General features: G+C 50.4%; 1 protein-coding gene across 15 annotated transcripts in view; it reads right to left on the bottom strand.

Moving 5' to 3' along the window:
• The window catches only part of FGFR1 (fibroblast growth factor receptor 1), a 48,105-nt gene extending 31,613 nt beyond the window's left edge, over window positions 1–16,492 (bottom strand). For 4 of the 15 annotated variants that reach the window (XM_070598862.1, XM_070598865.1, XM_070598867.1 and 1 more), the window contains exons 1-2: window positions 15,825–16,465; window positions 7,936–8,114 (exon numbers count right to left, since the gene is read on the bottom strand). In XM_070598862.1, the coding sequence (XP_070454963.1) occupies window positions 7,936–8,026 (91 nt within the window). In that variant the 5' untranslated portion in view covers window positions 8,027–8,114; window positions 15,825–16,465. Of the gene's footprint in view, window positions 1–7,935; window positions 8,115–15,505; window positions 15,776–15,824 lie in introns of those variants that run through there. The other 11 variants (XM_070598861.1, XM_070598868.1, XM_070598873.1 and 8 more) reach the window with 7 other exon arrangements.
• Window positions 16,493–21,028: the final 4,536 nt, after the last annotated feature.

Raw genomic sequence — 21,028 nt, 5'->3', positions numbered from 1 at the left:
TTTACTTATTAACTTATTTTTGTTGTTGTTGTTTTTGAGGAAGATTAGCCCTGAGCTAACATCTGCTGCCAATCTTCCTCTTTTTGCTGAGGAAGGCTGGCCCTGAGCTAACATCCGTGCCCATCTTCCTCCACTTTATACGTGGGACGCCTGCCACAGCATGGCTTGCCAAGCGATGCCATGTCCACACCCGGGATCCGAACCGGTGAACACAGGGCCGCCAAAGCAGAACGTGTGCACTTAACCACTGCGCCACTGGGCTGGCCCCTGATTATTACTTTAAAAGACCCTTACTGGTATAACCTTTCTGGGGCAATTTGGCACAATGTAATCAAAACTTTTAGAATGTAAATAGCCTTGGATACAAGGACTAATTTTATTTGTAAAAATATGTTTACATAAGCGCAAACTATTGAAAATAACTTAAATGCCCAACAGTAGAAGACGAGGTAAATAAATTTTGCATACCCACAGAGCGGAATACTATGTAGCTATTAAACATGATAAAAAATTTTCTCTGCATGGCAATAAATACATGATTAAGTTATAAACCAGTATACAGTCATGCAACGTATAATGATGTTTCAGTCAATGATGGACCACATATGTGACGGTGGTCCCATAAGATGAGTACCATATAGCCTAGGGGTGTAGTAGGCTAGACCATCTGGGTATGCATAAGTACACTCTATATGACGTTCACACAACAACGAAATCGCTTAACGACATATTTCTCAGAATGTATATTCCCATTGTTAAGTGACGCATGGTATACTGTATAAATCCCATTTATGAAAAGTCACGTTTGTACAAATGCAAGACAAAAGTTTAAATGAATAGATTCACAGTTAACAGTGATTATTTTTTAATGATGGGGATATAAGAGTTTTTCTTTTTCTCTTTACAAGTCTATATTTTCCAAATTTTCTTTGATGAACCTAGATTACATATCAAAATATCCATGTTTTAAAGAAACAAAAAAAAAATTCTTTCTGATTGCATAGAACTTTGCTCTAGTGGAAGAAACAGCCATATATTAAAAACCCCATAAAATGTAAGGCAGAGTAAAATAAGAGCTAGATTGTAAGTTAAACAGGAAGGGAAAAAGGAGTGATTAATGTGAAGACAGAGGAAGTCTTCAAGAGGGAGGTGGCCCTTAAGCTGAGCCTTAAGCTAAACCCAAGCTAAACCTTAAACTAAGAGTAGGAATTTTAAAAAGGGAAAAGAGGAAAGGATAAGGATGGACATTTCCGGCTTAGGGACCAGGATAAACAATGGTTATATAGGAATGTATAGGTTGTATTCAACCAGGAATAAGGAAGAGTCTTGTTTGGCCAGATGGATGGAGGGATGGATGGATGGATGGATGGATGAATGGATGGCGGGGAAAGAGAGACAGACAGACAGACAGAGGCAGAGAAAGACAGAGAGAGAGAGAGAGGGAGAGAGAAGGAAGGAAAGAAGAAAGAAGGAAAGAAAAGAACCGAAGAAAGAAAATTAAATCAGCAAATGAATGGTGAAGGGACCGTTAGCCAGAGGCTAGTTTTTGATCTTGAAGAGAACCCAGAAAGGGCTAAGCTCTAAATTCATCTTTCTTTGTTGGTATTTGAAACTTCAGTGTTGATGGTTTTTAACCTATATCTCTGCCCAAGCTCATACTCACTACGGTCCACTCTTTGCCGAACTCCTTGACCCTCTTACCCACTTGAGACTCAATGTGCCTACACAACCAGAGCCTGGGAAACACAGCTGCAATCACTCAAATGGCAGGGCCCACTGGCCCAACATTCACCTCCTTTTACACAACCCATCCCAGGAGACTGGGCCACGCCACAACTTGTGGGATAAGGACGTTGAGTTCCAAGCTCCGCCCGAACTGAACTTTCTCAGTTGCCTGGATCTAACTGGACGGTCTCCTCACCCTAGCATTCCTTGGTTTGCAAAGAGCAAAGCCTTTAAACAAAGGCACTGGGCACCTCATTTGGCAAGTGGAAAGGTGAGAGTCGGCCTGAACTGAGAACCAGGAGAGGGGAATTCTGAGGGCAGGAGCTCAGCATCTTGTGCCATACTACGGCCCCACTAAGGGGCAACAAGCCTGCCATGGGGACTTCGGGCAACTTCCCCTCTTGTTGGCCATCGCCAGCTGGAAGTCAGAGCAAACACCAAGTTCAGGGGCAGCCCCGACTCCAGAAGGCTTCTCCTAAGAGGGAACAGGGATTTACTCCAGGCCCTTAAGAGCCCAGGTAGAGCAGTTAACTTTCAGCTGATCACTTGGGGCCTGGGGAGGGGGAAGGGTGGGCGGAGAGAAGAGAATGTTTGCAGTAAGTCTGTGAATGAGGCATCCTCCAGAATGAATAGGGAGGCCTGGGCAGCTGAACTGGGGAGACGAGCAGCGCCAGAGCAGCTGGACCTTCCCCGGTCAGCAGGGAAACAGTTGTCTCATTTCCAGGCTTCGGGGAAGGAAGGAAGAGGCAAAGGTGGTGTCTACAGGGTGAGCTGGAGCCCCCAGCAGCCCCACAGGAATGAGGCACTGTAAAAACAGGGCGCAGCTGCTGGTCAGGCTCTCTGACCCTGGACCTCGCCCTCCCGGATAACGACTCCCCAGAACTCACTTCTCCCAAAGTCATCCATCACCGCCCCAGACACAAGCCATCACTCACTGCTTCTGCCTGACCAGCAGCAGGCACCCGGCAGAGCCCTGCTGATCCACCTCTGAGCTGGGGCCACAGGCTCCAAAGGAATCCCTGATATGCTCTCTCCAGTTCCTGCCCACCCTAGACTCCAGGTAGTGACAGAAACCAGGTGACAGAATCCTGGCCTGATTCTTTGTTTGGGCTCCCTCCCCTCCCCCACTGGAGCCATTTGTTCTTCCCTGAGAAATTCCTCCTCCCTGACTTCGGGGAGCTGGCTGGCAAAGCCAGAGTGGAAAATCAGTGAAGCTAATGGTGTAGCAATGCAGAAGCCAGAGCCAAGAACACAGCCCTGGAGTGGCTTTGCTGCACTTGCCCAGTGTGGTCAAGCAGGACACGTGAGCGCTCCTCCCTCACATTCCCTCACATGCTGAGATGGGTCCTCCCTGCCCCCACCCCACTCAGCTCAGCTCCGGGAACACTTGCAAACACACCCTTTCAAAGGCACCCTAGTCACTTCTCTCTGGGGAGGGGGTTGTGGGGCCGAGCAGATCCTCTGGGGAGACTCAGTAGCTAAGCACCCTGAGATTTCCACAGACCTAAATCCTCCACCCTGGTCTCCAGTGGGTCATCCAATAGCACCTTTTGCTCCATGTAATTCCACTCGCCTTCTGGCAGAGGGTGACGAAACTCCCCTTAAATGTTCAGTGTGAATTAGAAGTCAACGGGTTCTTTTCACAAGAAGAAATTACACTGGGGATGGGTGGGGCAGAGGAACACTCCTGCATATGTCCCAGGGCAGCCATCAACACTGCTCCTGCCGCCACAACCAATCGGCTGCAGCCAGTGGGATCACAGCCTGTCTGAGGCTGGTAGTGGATACCCTCTGGCACCTATTTGAGGCTCCCCTATAGCCAGGCTGAAATGCATACCCCTTTGGGCCAAAGACGGCTGCAGGAGCCCTTGGGGGGCTTGCCTGGGGCAGCCAGGGCCCTACAACTTGAAGCTAGGGCAATGTCTCTGGCACCACTGGCAGCCTCTCCCCCATGGGCGCAGGTTTCTGCAGAACACAAAGACAAAGCCTTGCTTTGTGGCGCCCGGCATCCAGGGGGCTTGCAGCCAGAAATGGAATCGTGCGGCTTTTCCATTAAGTGTAACCTCTCCCCCTTCAACCGGCCACCAGACTCCTTCAAATCTGGGTAGGTGGGAGGAGCTGTAAAACCTCAGCCCATTAAATCGCTTATTAGTTGCAGGTTTCTGAGCATGTAGGCAAGTATTTTGAGACTGCCAGCCTCATACTGTCCTCTCGACCAAGGAGTCTGGGGTGTTTAACCCACATGACTGCTGAAAAGGAGGCAGGACCCGACTCCCAACAGCAAGAAGTGGCCTTGCAAGCAGTTTCAGATTCACCTACTTGCTTTTCCCCAAGACTTATTCAAAAAGAGAGAAAAAAAGTAGAAACAGCCCTCCCCAAGCTCAAAATGTCTTTCAAGTTGGTGCTTATCTTTTCAAAGGCGCATTCTACCCCTCAGCCCCGACCCAGCTTCAGTCTATCCACACACAACTCCCTTCTCCCTCAAAGCCTGATCTGAAACAAGCTTAGCCTCTTTAAGATCCCAAACCAGAGAAGGGAAAGGAGAGCGAGGGAAGGCGGGAGGCTGGTTTTCCTGGAACCCTTATTAACTCAACTTTCCAAGGACAGCCAGAAACTCCAGGCCCTCCCCACTCCCTCAGGAGCATTTGCAGACTGGGGGAAGGGCTCCCAACACACACACGCACACACACACTCTCTGCAAAGCCTTTCTAAAGGCGAAAAGCTCTCAGTGTGGGCAGGATTTGGGGTAGTTTGTTTTAAACTTTTAGACAAACTTTTTGTACACAAATTATGGTCTTTTCTGAAGAGAACAGCAGCATTATTATTTAACAATCAGCAGGGCCAAGACTATACAATAATGCCTTACATTTGTGAGATACCTGTGGCTTACAAAGCCTGGAGATAGATTCTCCCTGTGACTTCGCAGCAGTTCCCTGAACATGGCAGGGCACGTGTTCTGCAGTCACAAAACTCAGCAGGGAGAGGCGAGGGACCTAACCAAACAGAGAGCCCGGACTTGATCTCCAAGTCCAGTGGATTTCCATTTCTGTGTCTGAAGGCATTCCAAGTCTCCCCATGAAACAAGAAGCCCCTCAGCATGTGGTGTCTTCTGTGGGGTCCCAGGAAAAGGGATCCACAACCGCCATTTGTCACTCATTGACTATGTACCAGGCACTGTTCTAAGAGCTTTGCATATGTTCTCATTTGATATTCACAATGACCTTAGGAGCAGACGTTCATTATCGATATATTTTAAAGAGCATAGAGAGGAACTTTCCAAAGAGCCAACAGTCAGCAAAAAGCGGAGCCAAAATCAAAGCCAAGGAACTCCAGGGAAAACACACGCCCACACAAAGACACGTACACGAATGGTCACAGGCGTTTTAGTAATAACAGCCCAAACTGTTAACAACCCAAATGGCCATCAACAGGTGAATGGATACACATTCACCATATAATTCTGTTATATGAAATTCTGGAATAGGCAAAACGAATCTATCGTGACAGAAAGTGGATCAGCGGTTGCCTGGGGTCAGTGCTGTGAAGGGGACTGATGCAAGGGGCATGAGGGAAGTTTTGGGGGTGATGAAAATGTCCCATATCCTGACTGGGGTGGTAGTTACATGGGACATTACATTTACCAGAACCTACTGAATTGTACACTTGAAATTGGTGTACTTAATAGAATGCAAATTATATCTCAGTTAAGTTGATTTTCTTTTTAAATGGCAGTCTAGCTTCCATCTTCGCGGCCGCACAGCCTCCTAACAGCCCCGTCCACCTGGCCTACTCCCGCCCTGTCCTTCACGGAGCCGGTACTTCATCCTCATCAAGTCCTTCAGCCCCTGGCTCCACCCTCCATCACTGCCTCAGCTTCCTTTCCCAGTTTGCAACCAGCAGCTTCAATGACACCCTCCGCCCCCATCCCCTAGATTCCTTATGCTCGTGCCCTCAGACATCCCCTTCCTGCTTACAAGTGCCCAGGCCTGGGTTCCATACTGTTTACTTTCTCCACCCTCCATTCTCGGGCTGCAAGAGTTTGTCAGACAAAGTTTAAAAATAAAAAAGTACTTTCGGGTCCATCATAAATCCATATTCTCAAACTGCATCCAAGCCCTCATTGCTTTTGGACTCCCATCACCGTCTACGCCGTGGCTGATCCGAAGCTTCCCCATTCCTCACAGACCTCCCACCCCAATTCACTCCCTTTCCTCTCATCTCATCCTGTCTTTGTCTCTATTCACCCAGAGTTGATACCCAACTTACTTAAAGATTCTATTTCTATAGTATCTCTGCTATTCTTCCTTCCTTTACACTCTCACTGCTCCCATCCTAGTTCATTCCTTACTTCCTCTTGCTAGACATTCAAAACAACTGTTTAAAGCCTTTCTGGCAATAATGGTAGCAGCAGAAATAATCACTAACACTTTACTCTAAGTGCCTCTCTGGATTATCTCATTTAATCTTGTATTACTGACATCATTTTAAGGATGAGCTTAGTGGGTTTGAGTAATTTGTCAAAGCAAGTAATGCAGCTATGAAGTGGCAGAGCGGTATTCAAACACAGATCCATCTGACTTCTTCCTCCCATCCACCCAAATTCAGCTGTCAGATTAATTTTCTGAAAGCTGGATCATGTCACCACCTGCTCAAAACTTTTCAAGATTCCCAGTGTCGGTCCATTTCAGTGTAGCTCCCTTAGCAGGACGTTGAGACCTTTCATGTGCTAACTCTACCCAATTTTCCACTCAATCCAGAATTTTCCAATCCAATTCTTCTCACAACTACCTACTCATCAGGCAAATCATTCTCTATATACCTTATACATCCTGCCTCAGTATCTTCATTCATGCTGTTCCACATGGAACGCCCTTCATTTCTCCCTTCCAGACCCCTCCCCCTCCTTCTAGACTCATCTCAGATGTTCTCTGCTCCCCTCTTCCTCCGCATTCCCACTTATTTTGTTAGAACTCCACTGTGTGGTTTACACACTGTCTATCTTGTATTTTGTTACCTCTGTACTTGTCTCCCCCTACCTGATGGTGAACTCCCTCTGGGCAGAGATGGTCTCTCCCTCTTCGGGTCTCCAGTATGCTCTAGCTCAGGTCTTGCCTTCAGTTCTGTTACTGAATGAAACAGAAACCTGCCTGCTCCAGCCAGTGCACCTTCTAGAAAATCTCACATACCCTTCCCTCCTCCTTCTCCATCACCACAGAAGTGAACAAATATTCTGACTCATCATTCAAACAGGTCCTGATAGCCGAGACTGATGGCCCTTTAAATGCAGCTACCACGTCACATGCACACCTGAGCCTTCCACCCACTGCCTGCCAACCCTCTCTATTTATGTGATCAGTCACTGAGTCACGAGCCACACTGCCCTTTGGCAGCAGAAATGCCCAAGTATTAGTTCTCAAAGCCTCAAAAACCACCAGGTGTGCTGTACCCCTAATTTCGATGAAGTATCTTCAAACTACAGCAAATCCCATAAACAATGTGGCCAGTCCCTCCTGTTACTAATAATCTCTCTGAATTCCCAACAAGATACAGATCTCTACCAGCTCCACGCCCCATAATGCTCCCTGGTTCTCAACCTCTTCCGAATCCCTCCAGCAGGACACATCCAAAGCGAACCGCTCAGCAGGCCTTGCAACAGGGCCTGTGAGATGTGGGAAAGGAAGGCAGAACGGCAGGCACGTGGCCATGACTGCCGACCCTCCTAGAAGACATGTCTTTGAAACAATTTTCCAGAAGCCAGAGGTCTTTCTCAAGCTCCCACATCCCTCAACATCTCCTGTAGTCTGATCTCCAAGTTCTAAACGCAAATTCATTGGTCACTTGCTCCCCATTGTATCACCCAACCCCATTTTATACATAATTGAGGTTAGGGAGCCAGCTCTTGGGTCCCAGTCAGAAGTTCTTTTTTCAGGAAGAGAAAAGCATAAACTCACCCTGAGTATATCACCTCTAGCAAACAGATGTCACCAGCATTCATGACCCAACCTCTGATGAAGTTGGTGACATTTATAAGCAGGCCCAAACCAGCCCAGGTATCTTGGGAGTCTCTCCTACAGGAAAGGACCCTTTGCTTGACCTGGGATGGTTTACCACATGACCTCCAATCACATCACCTCCATCCCAGCCTGCCTTGTTTCCAAGGACCAGGAGTCCAGGCCAGGAGTCCGGGCTGACCCTCAGATCATGCTGTACCTTGTTCAGGCAAAGTTGGGGCCGGCCTGGCGGTGCAGAGTGTGGCTGTGACCAGCACAGCCCAGAAGAGGAGGCACTTCCAGCTCCACATCCCAGTTCTGCAGTTAGAGGTGGGTGACAAGGCTCCACACCTCCATGGAGACTCCGCCTTGAGCCTGATCCTCCTTTTCAAGCAGACTCTGAGGAAGGAAAAAACCAAAAAGTTAGGAGGGTCTTCACAGGGATGGAAGACAAGGAAAAAAAGAAGGCACAGCATGTCGCAGAGTCGCCCTGTCCAGAAGGGTGCTTGAAGCAATAACTGACTCAGGCCCTAATTAGACAAAGGAGAGCTTTAGCTCAGTTCTACAACTATTGATTGCACGTGGACCATGTGGAAGCCTTGCTGGGAAAACCATCACGAGGTTCTCCAAGGCACAAGCCCCAAGATCACTTGTGCTGGGAAAGCGAATGGCCTCATAAAGTCGCAAACAGTTGTACCTCGTTGTGCGCAAGGGCATCAGAGCGTGGTGGGACTGCAGGAGGCTCGAGCATGCTGACAATCCCCCAGTAGAAGACTGCACTCACTCTAGGGCAAACCCCGCCTTAGGTGAGGGATAAAGAGAGAGGACTTATGGAACAAGCCAAGGACGAGGAAATGGGAGCCAAGTAAGAGCCTGACCCTCCTGGACCTATGTGATGAGGAAGCTATGAAATAAGTGATCTCGGCGGCTCTTTCTCTTTGTCTCTAAAACTGGATGCATCACAGGGATCTGTGGTTCTACCAGCTTCCCTCACAGATAGAACACAACTCGCACCAACTGCTTAAAAAGGGCCTTGGAGTGTGGAACCAGGAGGTGGCCCCCGCTCTCCTCTCACGCTGAAAGGTGACAGCTGACGTCCAACAGAAATGAGTCCAGAAGTGGGGAAAAAGGTCAGAGTCAAAGGGCTCTTGCAAAGGCTGACTGGAAGATGGCTCATGCCAGGCCCGGCTAAAAGGATAGCCCTTTACCCTTCTCAGTCTGAGTGGTAACATCAAAGACAATTCCCTAGGGTGTCAAGGAACAACAGATCCTCACTGCTAAACATTTACCAAGTGATAAGACTTTCTCGGCACCGTTTGGGCTACGTGGGGGTGACCATCTCTGTCTTCCAGGTGGCTTTTGTCCTAAATACTCCAGGGAACCATCCAAGTTATTCAGAGAATCCACTTCCCCGGAACATGCCCTAATGTGGAGCTTCAGCCCGGCCTCCCCCGGAGCCAGACAGGGCCCCTGTGAGTGAGTCAGCCCTGGCTGGCAGAAACCCCCAGATTCCTGGCTTCGTTCACATGTGCTTGCCAGCAGGAACAGGCATGCACTGCCACTAGCTCCCTCCTAAGGCTTTCCTAAAATTTTTTAATGATTTCAAATCAAAGAAAAACAAAACATTTCTCTTTTATTTTTTTAAATTTAGAAAAGGGATTAGAAGAGACAGAATAGAACGAATATTTACCGAACACCTATGTGCCAAGCATCTACTAGGTAAAATTTATAACTATAAAACTTGATTTCTTCCTCACTATAAACTTATGAGGAGTAGGAATTATTATTCCCCGTTAAGCAATGGGGAAACTGAGCCTCACAGAGGTTAAGTACTCTGCCCAAGCACCTGCAGCTGTAAGCAGCTGCCTGGGACTCTCACCACCTGGGTTTTCAGATGCTAGAGGACAGGGTGGGAGGAAGCAAATACCAGGCTGATCAAGCCTGGCTCTATCTGACACAAACTCATTGTCTCCAAAGGGCATCCCTGTGCCATAAAGAAACCAAGCAGAAAAGGACAGATCCGAGGTAACCCTGGAAATGGGAGAGTCTCAATTCTCAGTTCCTTTGGTTGAGGGAAAAGATCCTTGGAAGCAGCTCACAGATGTGCCATCTAGGATATGATTCCTGGTGTGGGACAGAAGCAATGCTTGCCGTGGGACATCCCTAAACCACATCCCACATCTCATTACATCCCAAAGATACACCAAACGGATGCAGGCCTGTCACCCAGAAAGGTACACCTGCCGAAGAGCCTAAGTCCCACAGGAATTACCACAGTAATGAATGCATTTTTAGTATCCAATGGGCAAGGGTGGTGTCATCTTGAGATGACTGAGCTTGTTTCCAAATGAGGCAGACAGACAGCTTCCACCACCACTCAGTGTACTTCAAACTAATCTGGAAGCTTCCCTGTAAGAACCTCTTCCTCTCCTTGCATTCTTGGCCTCAAGCCCCACATCTATAAAACCAAGGATGTTAAGAAATCCCTCCTCCTGGCACCAGCTCCTGGAATGAGAAGGTAAGTGGGCACACAATCCATTGCAGAAAACACAGTGACATAAACCACTAGTCCACACGCTGTCCGGGACCCTAAGGACGGACACCTCCTCCTTCACCTCACCTTCTCATTCGACTAATTAATGCATTCTTAAAATCCCCGAGGAACCGTCTCCTTCCTTCACTGCTTGACAGGTGTGACCTGCAGCCCCGCAGGTGTACACAGCAGCTTCCTCACAGAGCCTGCAGCTGGCTCGACATCGACCTCTCCCGCATCAGTCAGGCCTCCTGGGACTGGCAGCCCAACTCCACCTGGGTGCATTTCCCTCACTGGGGATCAGGGAGACGCACACACAGCATCTCAGTTTCCCACTTGTCAGAGCTAAAATATTTGTCCTGCCTACAACACAGGTGGTCGTGAGGCTCAAACAGGCGGCATGGGTGAAAGTGCCTGCTGTCTCCTCTCTAAAGCACTAATCAAATGTAAGGAATCACGAACACTGTGCTTGAGGCACTCCTCGACAGCACTCTCGGGAGACTGTGGTAATGACGGTGGGAAGACACGAACTTCCTCCCTTTAGGAAGTATTGCTCACTATCCGTCTTTAAGCCCTAAACTCCAGACTTCGCTGCCCCATATGGTGGCCACTAGCCACTTGTGGCTATTGAGTTCTTGAAGCGTGGCTAGTACAAACTGGGATGTGCTAGAAACGAAAAACACACACCAGATTTTGAAAGTCTGGTATGAAAAGAAGAATGTAAAGTATCTCAATTGTTACATTGATTACATGTTCAAATGATAATATTTTGGAGACATTGGGCTCAATCAAATATATTATTAAAATCTAAACAAATAAATGAATTAATAAAAAAGAATTTCACTTGTTTCTTTTTACGTAATTTCACACACGGCGACTGGAAAATCTAAGATTACATATGGCTTGTGTTATATTTCTATGGAACAGCACAGCTCCAGGCAACCTCTCTGGCTGACCAAGCGCTGCTCCTTAGCCCTTCCTCTATCTTCAGTGGCCCAAGCTTTCCTACTCCCTGAGCCTCACCTAAAAAAGCCGCCTCTTCCACAAGTCTTTCCTGAGGTTTCTAGCTGAGAATCTCATCCCTCTGAAGTTCCAAAACACCATGGGACTGCAAGCTCCTTAAAAGCAGAGTCTACACCTGAACTAACCTTTGTTATTACCCTTAGCACGTAATAGGCACACAGCAGATGCTGATATATTTGTTAATTGGATGAATAAATGAATGAAAGAAAGAAAGGCTGATTGAAAAGAAACCCATATACATCCTCTTGCAGAAAAGAGGCTGAAAATGCCAGAGAAAAGCAACAGTCAAGGACTCCTTGTTCCCCAGCCAGCTCTATTTCAAAGCAAATCAACTGAGACATTTTCTAAACATCTTAATTTCTTAGAATTGAGGAAGTAACACCAAAACATTAATTCCTTTAGATGGGAATAAGACTTACTTCTTAATAGAAATGGTCGCTTTCCCCAAAAATGAGTGTTCTCTACTCACTGTTGAGAGTTGACAGGGTAAGTACGTAATAAACATCTAAAAAAGTTATGCAGCTCAGCTTGCAAAATTTTAGTTGGTCCAAAGGATAATGCTAATTATTAAATTTTGAGTCCCTGTAAAAAAAGTTTCCAAATGTCCTTGAGGGTGAGGTATATAAAAAATTAGTAATGATAAATGAAACACTAACTGATCCAACACAATCTAGGAACCTTTGCTATTGAAGACTGGATGGGCTAGTGGACCACTACCACATTCTTGGAGTTGTTCACCCAGGTGAGTGCTACTTACTTGGGGACCAGAGGTAGCTTCTTTAATCGCAAGGGGAGAATTTCTGTTTAAGGTAGATGCAACCTTACGGAAAAAAGCAAATATCTTAGCCGAAGTCTGGTATTTAATCCCTCTGGAAACCCAGAATCTTCTCTAAAGCTCTACATCTGGACTCCCACAAGTCCCTGGTGCATTCAGACCTTTTGCAAAGCTCTTGGGAAGACAAATGCAAGACAAATTTCCCAAGAGGAAATTAAACTCATCTCAAGTGAGGCCTTTTTAGAACAAGACGTTTGAAACAATTTTTTCTACCTCCTTTTCCTCCAGCAGCAACAGGTTCAAACTTATCTAGGAAGCTCTTAACTAACAGCCATTTTGATAAAAGAGATTTAAAAAGTGGAGGTAAGGGGGGGCCAGCCTGGTGGCCCAGCGGTTAGGTTCACACGTTTTGCTTAGGCAGCCTGGGGTTCGCTCGTTCGAATCCCGGGTGAGGACCTACGCACCACTTGTCAAGCCATGCTGTGGCAGGCGTCCCACATATAAAATAGAGGAAGGTGGGCACGGATGATAGCTTAGGGGCAGTCTTCCTCAGCAAGAAGAGGAGGATTGGCTACAGATGCTAGCTCAGGACTAATCTCCCTCAAACCCCGCCCCCCCAAAAAAACAAAAAAAAAAAATGGAGGCAAGAAGAAAGCATTCAGAGAAGCTGGTTGTTAAAACCCCAAGCTCACAGGAGCAAATCTCCTATTTTAGGAGTCTTGTTTCAGGTCAACACCCAAAACAAGCAAAAAGCATACAACTAAAAGCAAAAACCCATGGACTTTTCTTGGTCTCCATGGCTGGAGTCTGCCTACTCAATGCTCAACTCGATTTTCCTGCCCTCTGGAGTCCGCCAGGAATAAAGGTAGCCCAGGCTGCGGGATGCCTGGACATATTCTAATCCTCTCCCTCAGTAGGGGTGGGACCATAGCATCTGCGATGCTCTTCTTCATGTCTTCCTGTGTGTTGCTTCACTTGCTATTCTAAGGAGGCCTAACGGAACTTTCTAACATCCTCCATGGCCAGAGGCCAAGGAAAAGAAGCACTCAAGACTGTCTACTTTGGAACCAAAGGAAGTAGTGCCCACTCTGGCGGAAATCCCATTTGTGAAAAGGCCTCCGAAAAGGACATTTCTACAGGCATGGTAAAAGCAGGCAGTGAAAGTACACATGTCCAAGTGGCTCTCCATCTGGATGGCCCTCATTAAAAAGCTGACCCTCAGCTATGACTAAGAGTCAGTGCAACAGATATTTCAAGGAGCTCCTCACTGATGCAGTACCCAACCATCCCAGCTGAAGCCAGGCCCCAGCAGCCTCCCTGTCCCCACATACCCTGTGCTCCCCTGGGGGTCAGCAGCAGCCCTGGAGCTTCTCCCAACCACCTGGGGGGAAATATGTAAACGAGTCATCAGGGAGGCAGGTCATCGGGACAGAAGGCTGGCAATGGCTCTCCCTTGGTCACTGAAAGGAAGGGAGATGACCCAGGCGTGGGGGTAATTAGCCAGACAGAGGCACCTCCCATGGAGCCCTGCTACTTTGCTTTAAACAAGCCTCAGAGAGGAAACTGGGAGCCTGGGTCAATGGGGGGAAATGGCCACCTTCTGCTAAACAGTCTCAAGGCTAGGGTTCTACAATTTAGACGGTATTCCAAAAAAAGCGCTGGTCCGGAGGTGCAAAGGGCAGGGCACATGTGGGAGGAAACAGGCACCTTAATTACCATGTCTAGAGAAAGTGCGATTTCATTACAGCCTCCAAAACTACCGCCCAAAGGAGGAAACCAGAGAAGTGTTTTCAATTTGAAAGAGACTGGACAGGAGAAGGTGAGAAAGACCAACTCTCCCCACCTCCCGCACCTTTGGACCAGAAGGGGCTTTCCTACCTCAAAGGATTTTACCAAAAAATCCAACCCCTGCTTTCAAATCTGGAGCCGTTATTTAAATGGTAAACTGTCCCACTTTAGTTTCCGGGGACTGCAGCCCAAATAACTCCTTAAAAATGCACAAGGAGCGTCTCTGGTAGCAACAGCCCCCGCACCCCCCCTCCACCCGCCCTCGGCCGCTGCGCCCCGGGCTCGCTCCAGGGAGGGTGGAAAAGGGACGCGTGACGCCACCGCCGGGCGGCCGGAGACCGGACGGCGGGCTCCGGACAGGGTCAGACGCTCCCGCTGCTCCAGCTATAACTGAAGGGACGAAAAAGCAACGCTTTGGTTCCAGAAACTTCCGTCAGGGCCAGTTCTGGGTCAGACCCATGGCCAGAGGCCACCCCTGACAGATGAACCATTCGCAAGTGCCACCCCCAAGATCTTGGCCCCATCTCCGACGATCCTGCATACGATGCCTCTTTTCCGCACAAGCTAGAAAACACCACCACCCTCCGATCCTAAGTAACTTGAGATCTAGGGTAACTTTCTTTTCTCCCCAAATCCCAAGGCCTCATCTCCACGTCTTAAGAAATTTTAAAGAGGGAGGTGGTAAGGACAAGTTGAAGAACCCCAGTCTTAATGAGGGGGAGAGGGAAGGGAGGAAGAGGGATGCTAATAATGTGACTGCGGTGTACCCGTGTGGGGAGAAACGGAACCAGATGCGACCGCTACATCTGGAAAATGGGGGGGAAAGTGTTGGGGGTGAAAGACACCACAGAAACTTTTAAATGGGCTAATAGCTTCTGGGCCCAGAAAGGAGAAGCTGGTTTCACACCGCCCCCCGCCCCTAAGGCGTCTGGCTGCCTTCAGAGGATATGTGTTAAATTAACTCCATCTATAACGTCAATAAATTCCTCTGCACATGAGGGTTCTAGCCCCTCTTCTCCCAACCCCAAACATAATGGGAGAGGGGAGCGGGGGGCAGAGGGGTCTGGGCCAGAGAACCAACATGTATTGCTGCCGAGTGAACCGCACCGGACAAAACCCTCATCCCTTCCCCCACCTCCTAGAACCAGATTGGAACTGAACATTCCCCTCCCCCCGACCCCATAATGGGGCTTAACATCACCCGCTGGGCGCCCTCTCCTTCCCCAAACTTCCGACCCTTTCTGAGATGGAGCAAGTAGAAGATAACCCCCTCTGGAAAAGGGAATTCCTTTCTCGCTCTCCGCTAAAGCAGATTCAGCCATTTGGTGACGACACCTCCTTAAGTCCTCTTCGGAGAGAAGCTAACCTACCCCCCCCCCCACTTCCTTCCCTCATCCTACTCCCACCTACCCACCCACTCCCAACCCCGACCCCAGACTCTCCCGGAGGTGGACAAGGACTTAGAAATACCCCGGATTTTGAGCGTTCCACCCAAAGCTACCTGCTGAATTGGGGTGAGTCCCCACGAGTGGACTGAAAAGAGATGGAGTGGAATGCAACACACACACACACGCACGCACTCCTCGCTGCCCACTCCCACCCTCCTCCCCAGTCCGAGGAGACCGAGGGCCGCCGCCGCCTTCGCCCCGGCCCTGTCCCTCTCGGACTCACCGCGGAGCCGCCGCCGCCGCCGCCTCGCCAGCTCCCCGGCGCGAGTTGGCGGAAAAGTTGGGCGGCAGGAGGAGCGGCGGGACGGGCGCGGGGAGGGGGCGCAGAAGGCGACGCGAGCGGAGCGCAGGGAGGGGAGACAAAAGGGGGGCGCAGAGCGCTGGGGGGAGGCTGGAGGTGGAGGGGGGCGGGTAGCGAGTAGAGGGAGGCGCCGGATCCGACTGGGCTTCGGTGCCGAGAGCGCGCAGCCAGGAGGCTCCGGCGCCGGGGGCCGCTCGGGACGCCAAGCCCGCCCCGGATCCGGGGGCGCCGCGGCTCTTACCTCACTCGGCGCTGCGGTTCCGCCTCTGGAGAGTCCGCCGTGGCTTGTGCGGGCGGGCGGGCGCCCGCGTCCCCGGCTCCGGCCCGCCGCCCCCGGGCTCCGCTCGGGTCCTGGCTGGGCCGCGAGAGCCCGGCGGCAGGCGCTCGAGTCCCAGTGGCGCTCGGTGCGCGGCGCCTCCAGCCCGGGCGGGAACAATGGAGCCGAGGCTGGTGCCCCGGAGGCGGGGCGGGGGGAGGGCTCCGGTCCGCCGCCCGGGGTCTCCAGACCCTGCGGCCCCCTCTCCAGAACCGGGCGGCGGCGCCTCAAGCTTCTTGCAGACTGGGTTCCATCGCCCCGGCGCCGCGGCGCGCCCGACTGCAGCACTGGTGCGGTGCGCCCTGCGGGGCGCCCCTCGGAGCAGAGAAAAGTCCTCGGTCTCCGCTGCTCTTCCAGCTGCGGCGCGCGCTCGCGGCCGGGGAAGGCGAGGTCGCCGCAATGCGCTAAGCAGAGTAGCGGTGCTGTCCGGACGTTGCCGCCCAGCGCCGGGCACAGCCCGGGCTCCTCCGCGCGCTGCGGCCGCCCCAGAGTTCGGGCTCCCGCTCGCCGCCGCCGCTGCCGAGGCCGCCGCACCAGTGCCCGCAGGAGCGCTCCGAGCGCTGTGCGCCGGCGAGGCGCGAGGGCTCGCTCTCTCGCTCCCACCCCGCGCTAGTCCCACCCCCTCCTCCTCCCCCTGCAGCGGCCTGCTGGGCCTTGTAGTTCCTGAGCCGCGGCCCCCGAGAAGGGGGGAGCCGGCTGAGTTGCCCCGAGCTCTGCCGCTCCTCTCCTGCAGGCTGGTCTCCTTGGGCGCGCGTGCCCCTCCATCTGAGCACCGCCAGAGGGGCGCCCGAATTTCAGGCCGTGGACAGATGAGCAGTTTGGGGGGGTGAGGTGAGGCTGTAGCCCTGAGGTTGCCCATGGTGGCACGGGAGTCTTTGGAGGCTGACTGTGTGCCTTGGAGAAATGATTCTCGCTCTTCATCTCAGTTTTCTCATCTGTAAAAGGGGGATAATAGTACTTTCCGTATATAGTTGAGGATTAAGTGAGGAAGGAACTGGCACATAGTTACTCAATAAATACAAGCTATTTTTATTCGTGAGAAGCTCGATCCCCCGTTCCTCAGACCCTTTCCTTCCATCTCACGTTCCCCACCTCGTAGTTTAGGTTTGGGGGTCCACGGGAGCTGGGTCCTGTGAGTTCTACAGCGTCCTTCTTGGCCTCCGGAAGTCTCCAGCCTGCAGTGAACGTTTCGAAAGCAAAGAGTGAGCGGGGGCAGCTGCGGTTGTTGTTGGGCTAGAAATTAGTAAGAGCCCACCCAGAGCACTCTCCAGTGCTCTATGGGACTCGAGGAAAAGTGGCTAAAATGCTCTCTCCCCTGGGTCCCTCCATAGCGTAGTATAATCAAGCAGTTCCCTAATTCAAATGGACACGAGTCCTCAGGAGAACTTCTGAAAGACACAAATTCTTGGCCTGCTCGAGGCTGAGGAATCAGTCTGTCCCAGGAAGGAGCAAAGAGTCTGTATTTTTTTAAGCTCCCATAGTGCCACTGGTAGGGTGAGAAGGATGCCACACTAGGTCTGAAAGATACCTCCATTCTGGTCCCTTTACTTATGAACTGTTTGATTTTGCAGAAGTCTTGCATCTGAAAACATCAAGACCTGTCCACACATTTCCCCCAGTTGATTGGGAGTCCCTTACAAGGTTGTCATGAGAATCAAATACAACAGGGATGTCAGGGCACCAAGAGTGTTACACAAACAGAAGTCACTATGTAAGTTAACGGTGGGGCCTGTTGCCTCATCCTCACCCCACCCAAACCCACTGGTTGTGGAAGCTCCAACACCGAAGGAGATACCCTCCCACCCCCCCCTCCCCCCAGTTTAAGGAAAGAGTCCCTAAGTTACTTCTCTATTTGATCAGCAGGAAAGAATAGTGACCAACACAGTGTCATTCACATAGTAAGAGCTCAATAAATTTCTATGGACTGACTGAAGAATATGTGTTTAATAAATATTGAGTAAATTTAAAACTAAATAAAAAGCAGAAACTCACATATTTGTGAAATAAATGAACTTCAGCCATTGGTTATAGGGTTAGTCCGCCTATAAGCTTCTCTCTTCACCCTGAAACCCTTCAGCTCCTGATCAGGATCTATGTATCCTCCCATATAAGCTGCCCACACATTAGGCCTCCTTTATTTTCAATAACACTCATTCCAGGCCTACAAGAAGGACAAATTCACACCCCTCCCTCTTGGAGAGGCCTTCCCTGCCAGTCCCAGCTCTGTGAGTCCCTGGAGCCCTGGTGTACCCCACTGATTTGATACTTAACTTTGTTAGTTGTCTTTTTCACTCTTTGTCTCTAACTAGCTCCTAAACTATACTATGGCAAGGATCCCATCTATGTATCTGATGTAGCTCAGGACTCTACTCAGGAGGTATCTCATTTGTATTTGTTGTTGATGGACTTGATGAGGATGACAAACCTGGGTGACCAGAGGAGGCAAATACAATTGGAGGGAATGTGATTGGGAAGTCAAGCTATGGAAAACCCAGCATTTAACGCCAACAGCCAGTTACTATTTTCCTACTTTATTACTAAAAGAGAATATATCACCCTTCCTCTCTATGATTCTTCTAAGACAGGGGGTCTTAAATCCAGTCCTTTTTTCTTTTGATTTGGAAACATTTTAGGAGCGTCTTGAACCCCAAAGAGGAGGCTGAAGGATGCGTCCTTGATTTAAACAGAAGGAGAAAGATCTAGATGTCTGTCTGTTTGGCATCGAGGGGCATAGACGCTGCTGAACAAATCTCCTTATAGACTTAGCAAGAAACCAAAACGAAAGCAAGTGGCCAACGGATAGCTCTCCCTGCCCCAATTGTCCAGGAAACAGCCAAAGACAGCGGAACAGAGAAGGTGAGAAACCCAGGGAAGGAATGGGCGATCCACGGACCACTGACATGGCTGCAGAATAATTGAGAGCTGGCTGCTCTTATCCGTCCAGCCCAGCTCCCCGTCCGTGCTCTTCCTCCCCACCCCTCTTTCTGAAATGCAGACCCTCCACTTCAGGGCAGGCCCCCGGCCAGTGGAAGGAGAGCATCCCCAGGGCAGCCCTCAGCAGCTCCAGGCGAAGGGGGTCAGCCAGCCGCTCTGCCTGCTTCTGTCCCACTCGGCGGACTCCTGGCACCTTGCCTCCCCACACAGAAATGTAATCTTCCCTCCGAGATAACAAAGAGCTGGGAGGGTCAGCGAGGATTTGTAGGCCCCTGGCCCTGCCAGCTAGTTGTCTGAGGGGGAGACAAAGGCCCTCACACTGGAGGACCTGATAACCAGTTGGGGGCCTGTTGCCTCCTGGCTTTGTGGGAGGAGGGGAACAGTGCTGAATGGAACAGAGGGAAACAGAGCTCTCCCCAAAGCCTGATCAGTTCTCTTTGTTTGGGAACACTGCAGAAAATCCCCCTCTGTTCCTCCAGCTACTTGTGTGTCTTCAGAGTTCTACAGATGGACAAGGGAGCTCTACCTCTCTTTCCAGTGCTCCCCTGCTCTATCCAAGTTTAGTTATTTTAGGGCTCAGCTGTGCCCACCAGGGATGAGCACCCCTACTATGCAGGATTGGTCCTGCAGAGTTAGCACCTCCCTGTTGCAGAAGAAGTGGGGGGAGGCAAGCGACATCCATGCTGGGGCAAGGTTGGGCCATAGAGCTGCTCCAGCCGGCTTTGGGGGTCCCTCAGTCGGGTGGCACACGGCAGAGGTTCCACTCTGGGGGCTGATTGGAGGAGGGGATTCAGGAGGAGGGAACCGTCTGGGTTTTTCCCTACAAAGTGGATGTTCACAGGTCCCTGAGAGCAGGTGGGTGGCCAGGCCTTTTGCCCCAGGCCCCTGGAGTTAGGGAGCAGCAGTCAGTTACCATCTGGCTGCCATTTGTTGACCCCTGGCTGTTCTCAGCACAGCCATAGCATATCAGGGAAGGGAGGGTCTTGTTTGGCTTGGCGTTTTTGTAAATAACATTTCACTCTCTCCTACCAACTGAGAGTGGGAAAGGGAGCCTGCAGTGGTGGCAGCTCAGCTAGTCTGGCCCTAAGGCAACATTTATTCACTGAGCATTGTGGGGGCCACTTCTCATGTGTCAGGCACTGTGCTGGACACGGTGGATCCAAAGATGAAAGAGACGAGGGTGCAGCCTTGGGGAGCTCAGTCTTGGAGGGGAGACCAAACATTACATGTAGTCCACACCACGGGCACCTGCAGGGTGTTTGGGGTGGAGAGATCAGGAAAGTAGCTGACTCAGGGGAAGTGATGCCTGAATTTTAAAGATGACAAACAGCATGCGAAAATCCACAAACCCGCCTGGGATCATTGAGGACGGCAAGACTGGAGTACATGTGGGGGGCTTGAAGGTTCTGTACTATCTTGCTCTGAAGGGGTGAACGCAGTGCCTGGCACACAGTAAGTCCTCAATAAATGGCAGCCATTGTTTTTATATTTTAGCACAGAAACTTTCCTTTGGCCCAGGACACCTCTTTTGGAGCCTATTTTCCAGGTGTCTTTGTGGTGTTACTATCCAATCACCATCACCACCCTTAGATTCTCTATCCCTCAAGACCCGCTGCAGAAAAGGATATATTTTTCCCATAATCTCCTCCTTCCTTGCTGACCCTCCAAGATAAGCAACCCTTTTGCTATAGGTTTTATTGTGAAACAGGAAGAAAACAACAAGAACGCATGTGGAGAAATTAACAAGGCATATAAAACCTCAGCAAATCCTTACAGCCACAGTCCCTGGTCTAGCTTTCAGACTCCCTTCAGAATGCTTACTGCAAACCAGCTGGCCTTTTCCCCTCTGCTTTGCTTCAGAGCTCCCTCAACTCCCCCCTCTTTCTGACCCCAACTCACAAACCCTCTCCCAGTACAAGCGGGCTCATCCACAGCACTGTGCTGGGAACTGGAGAGGTGACAGTGGGGGCAGAAGAAGAAGAGTGGACAATTTGCATTTCTGAGGACTCCCCAGGAGTAGAGGACCTGGGTCCTTAGGATTCTGCCCTGCCCAGGGACAAAGATCAAAGTTGCAGGGTTGGACTGGGATTCTAGCAGACTCAACTTTGAAGTGGATTCCATCCAAGGATATGCTAACCAAGTTGCAGACGCCTCCTCCTGTGTTGTTAAGAACTTTTGGTGATATTAGGATGGGT

This window comes from Equus przewalskii, chromosome 28 (genome assembly GCF_037783145.1).
Source record: "Equus przewalskii isolate Varuska chromosome 28, EquPr2, whole genome shotgun sequence".
NCBI lineage: Eukaryota > Metazoa > Chordata > Mammalia > Perissodactyla > Equidae > Equus > Equus przewalskii.
This window is presented reverse-complemented; position numbering and strand designations above follow the sequence as displayed.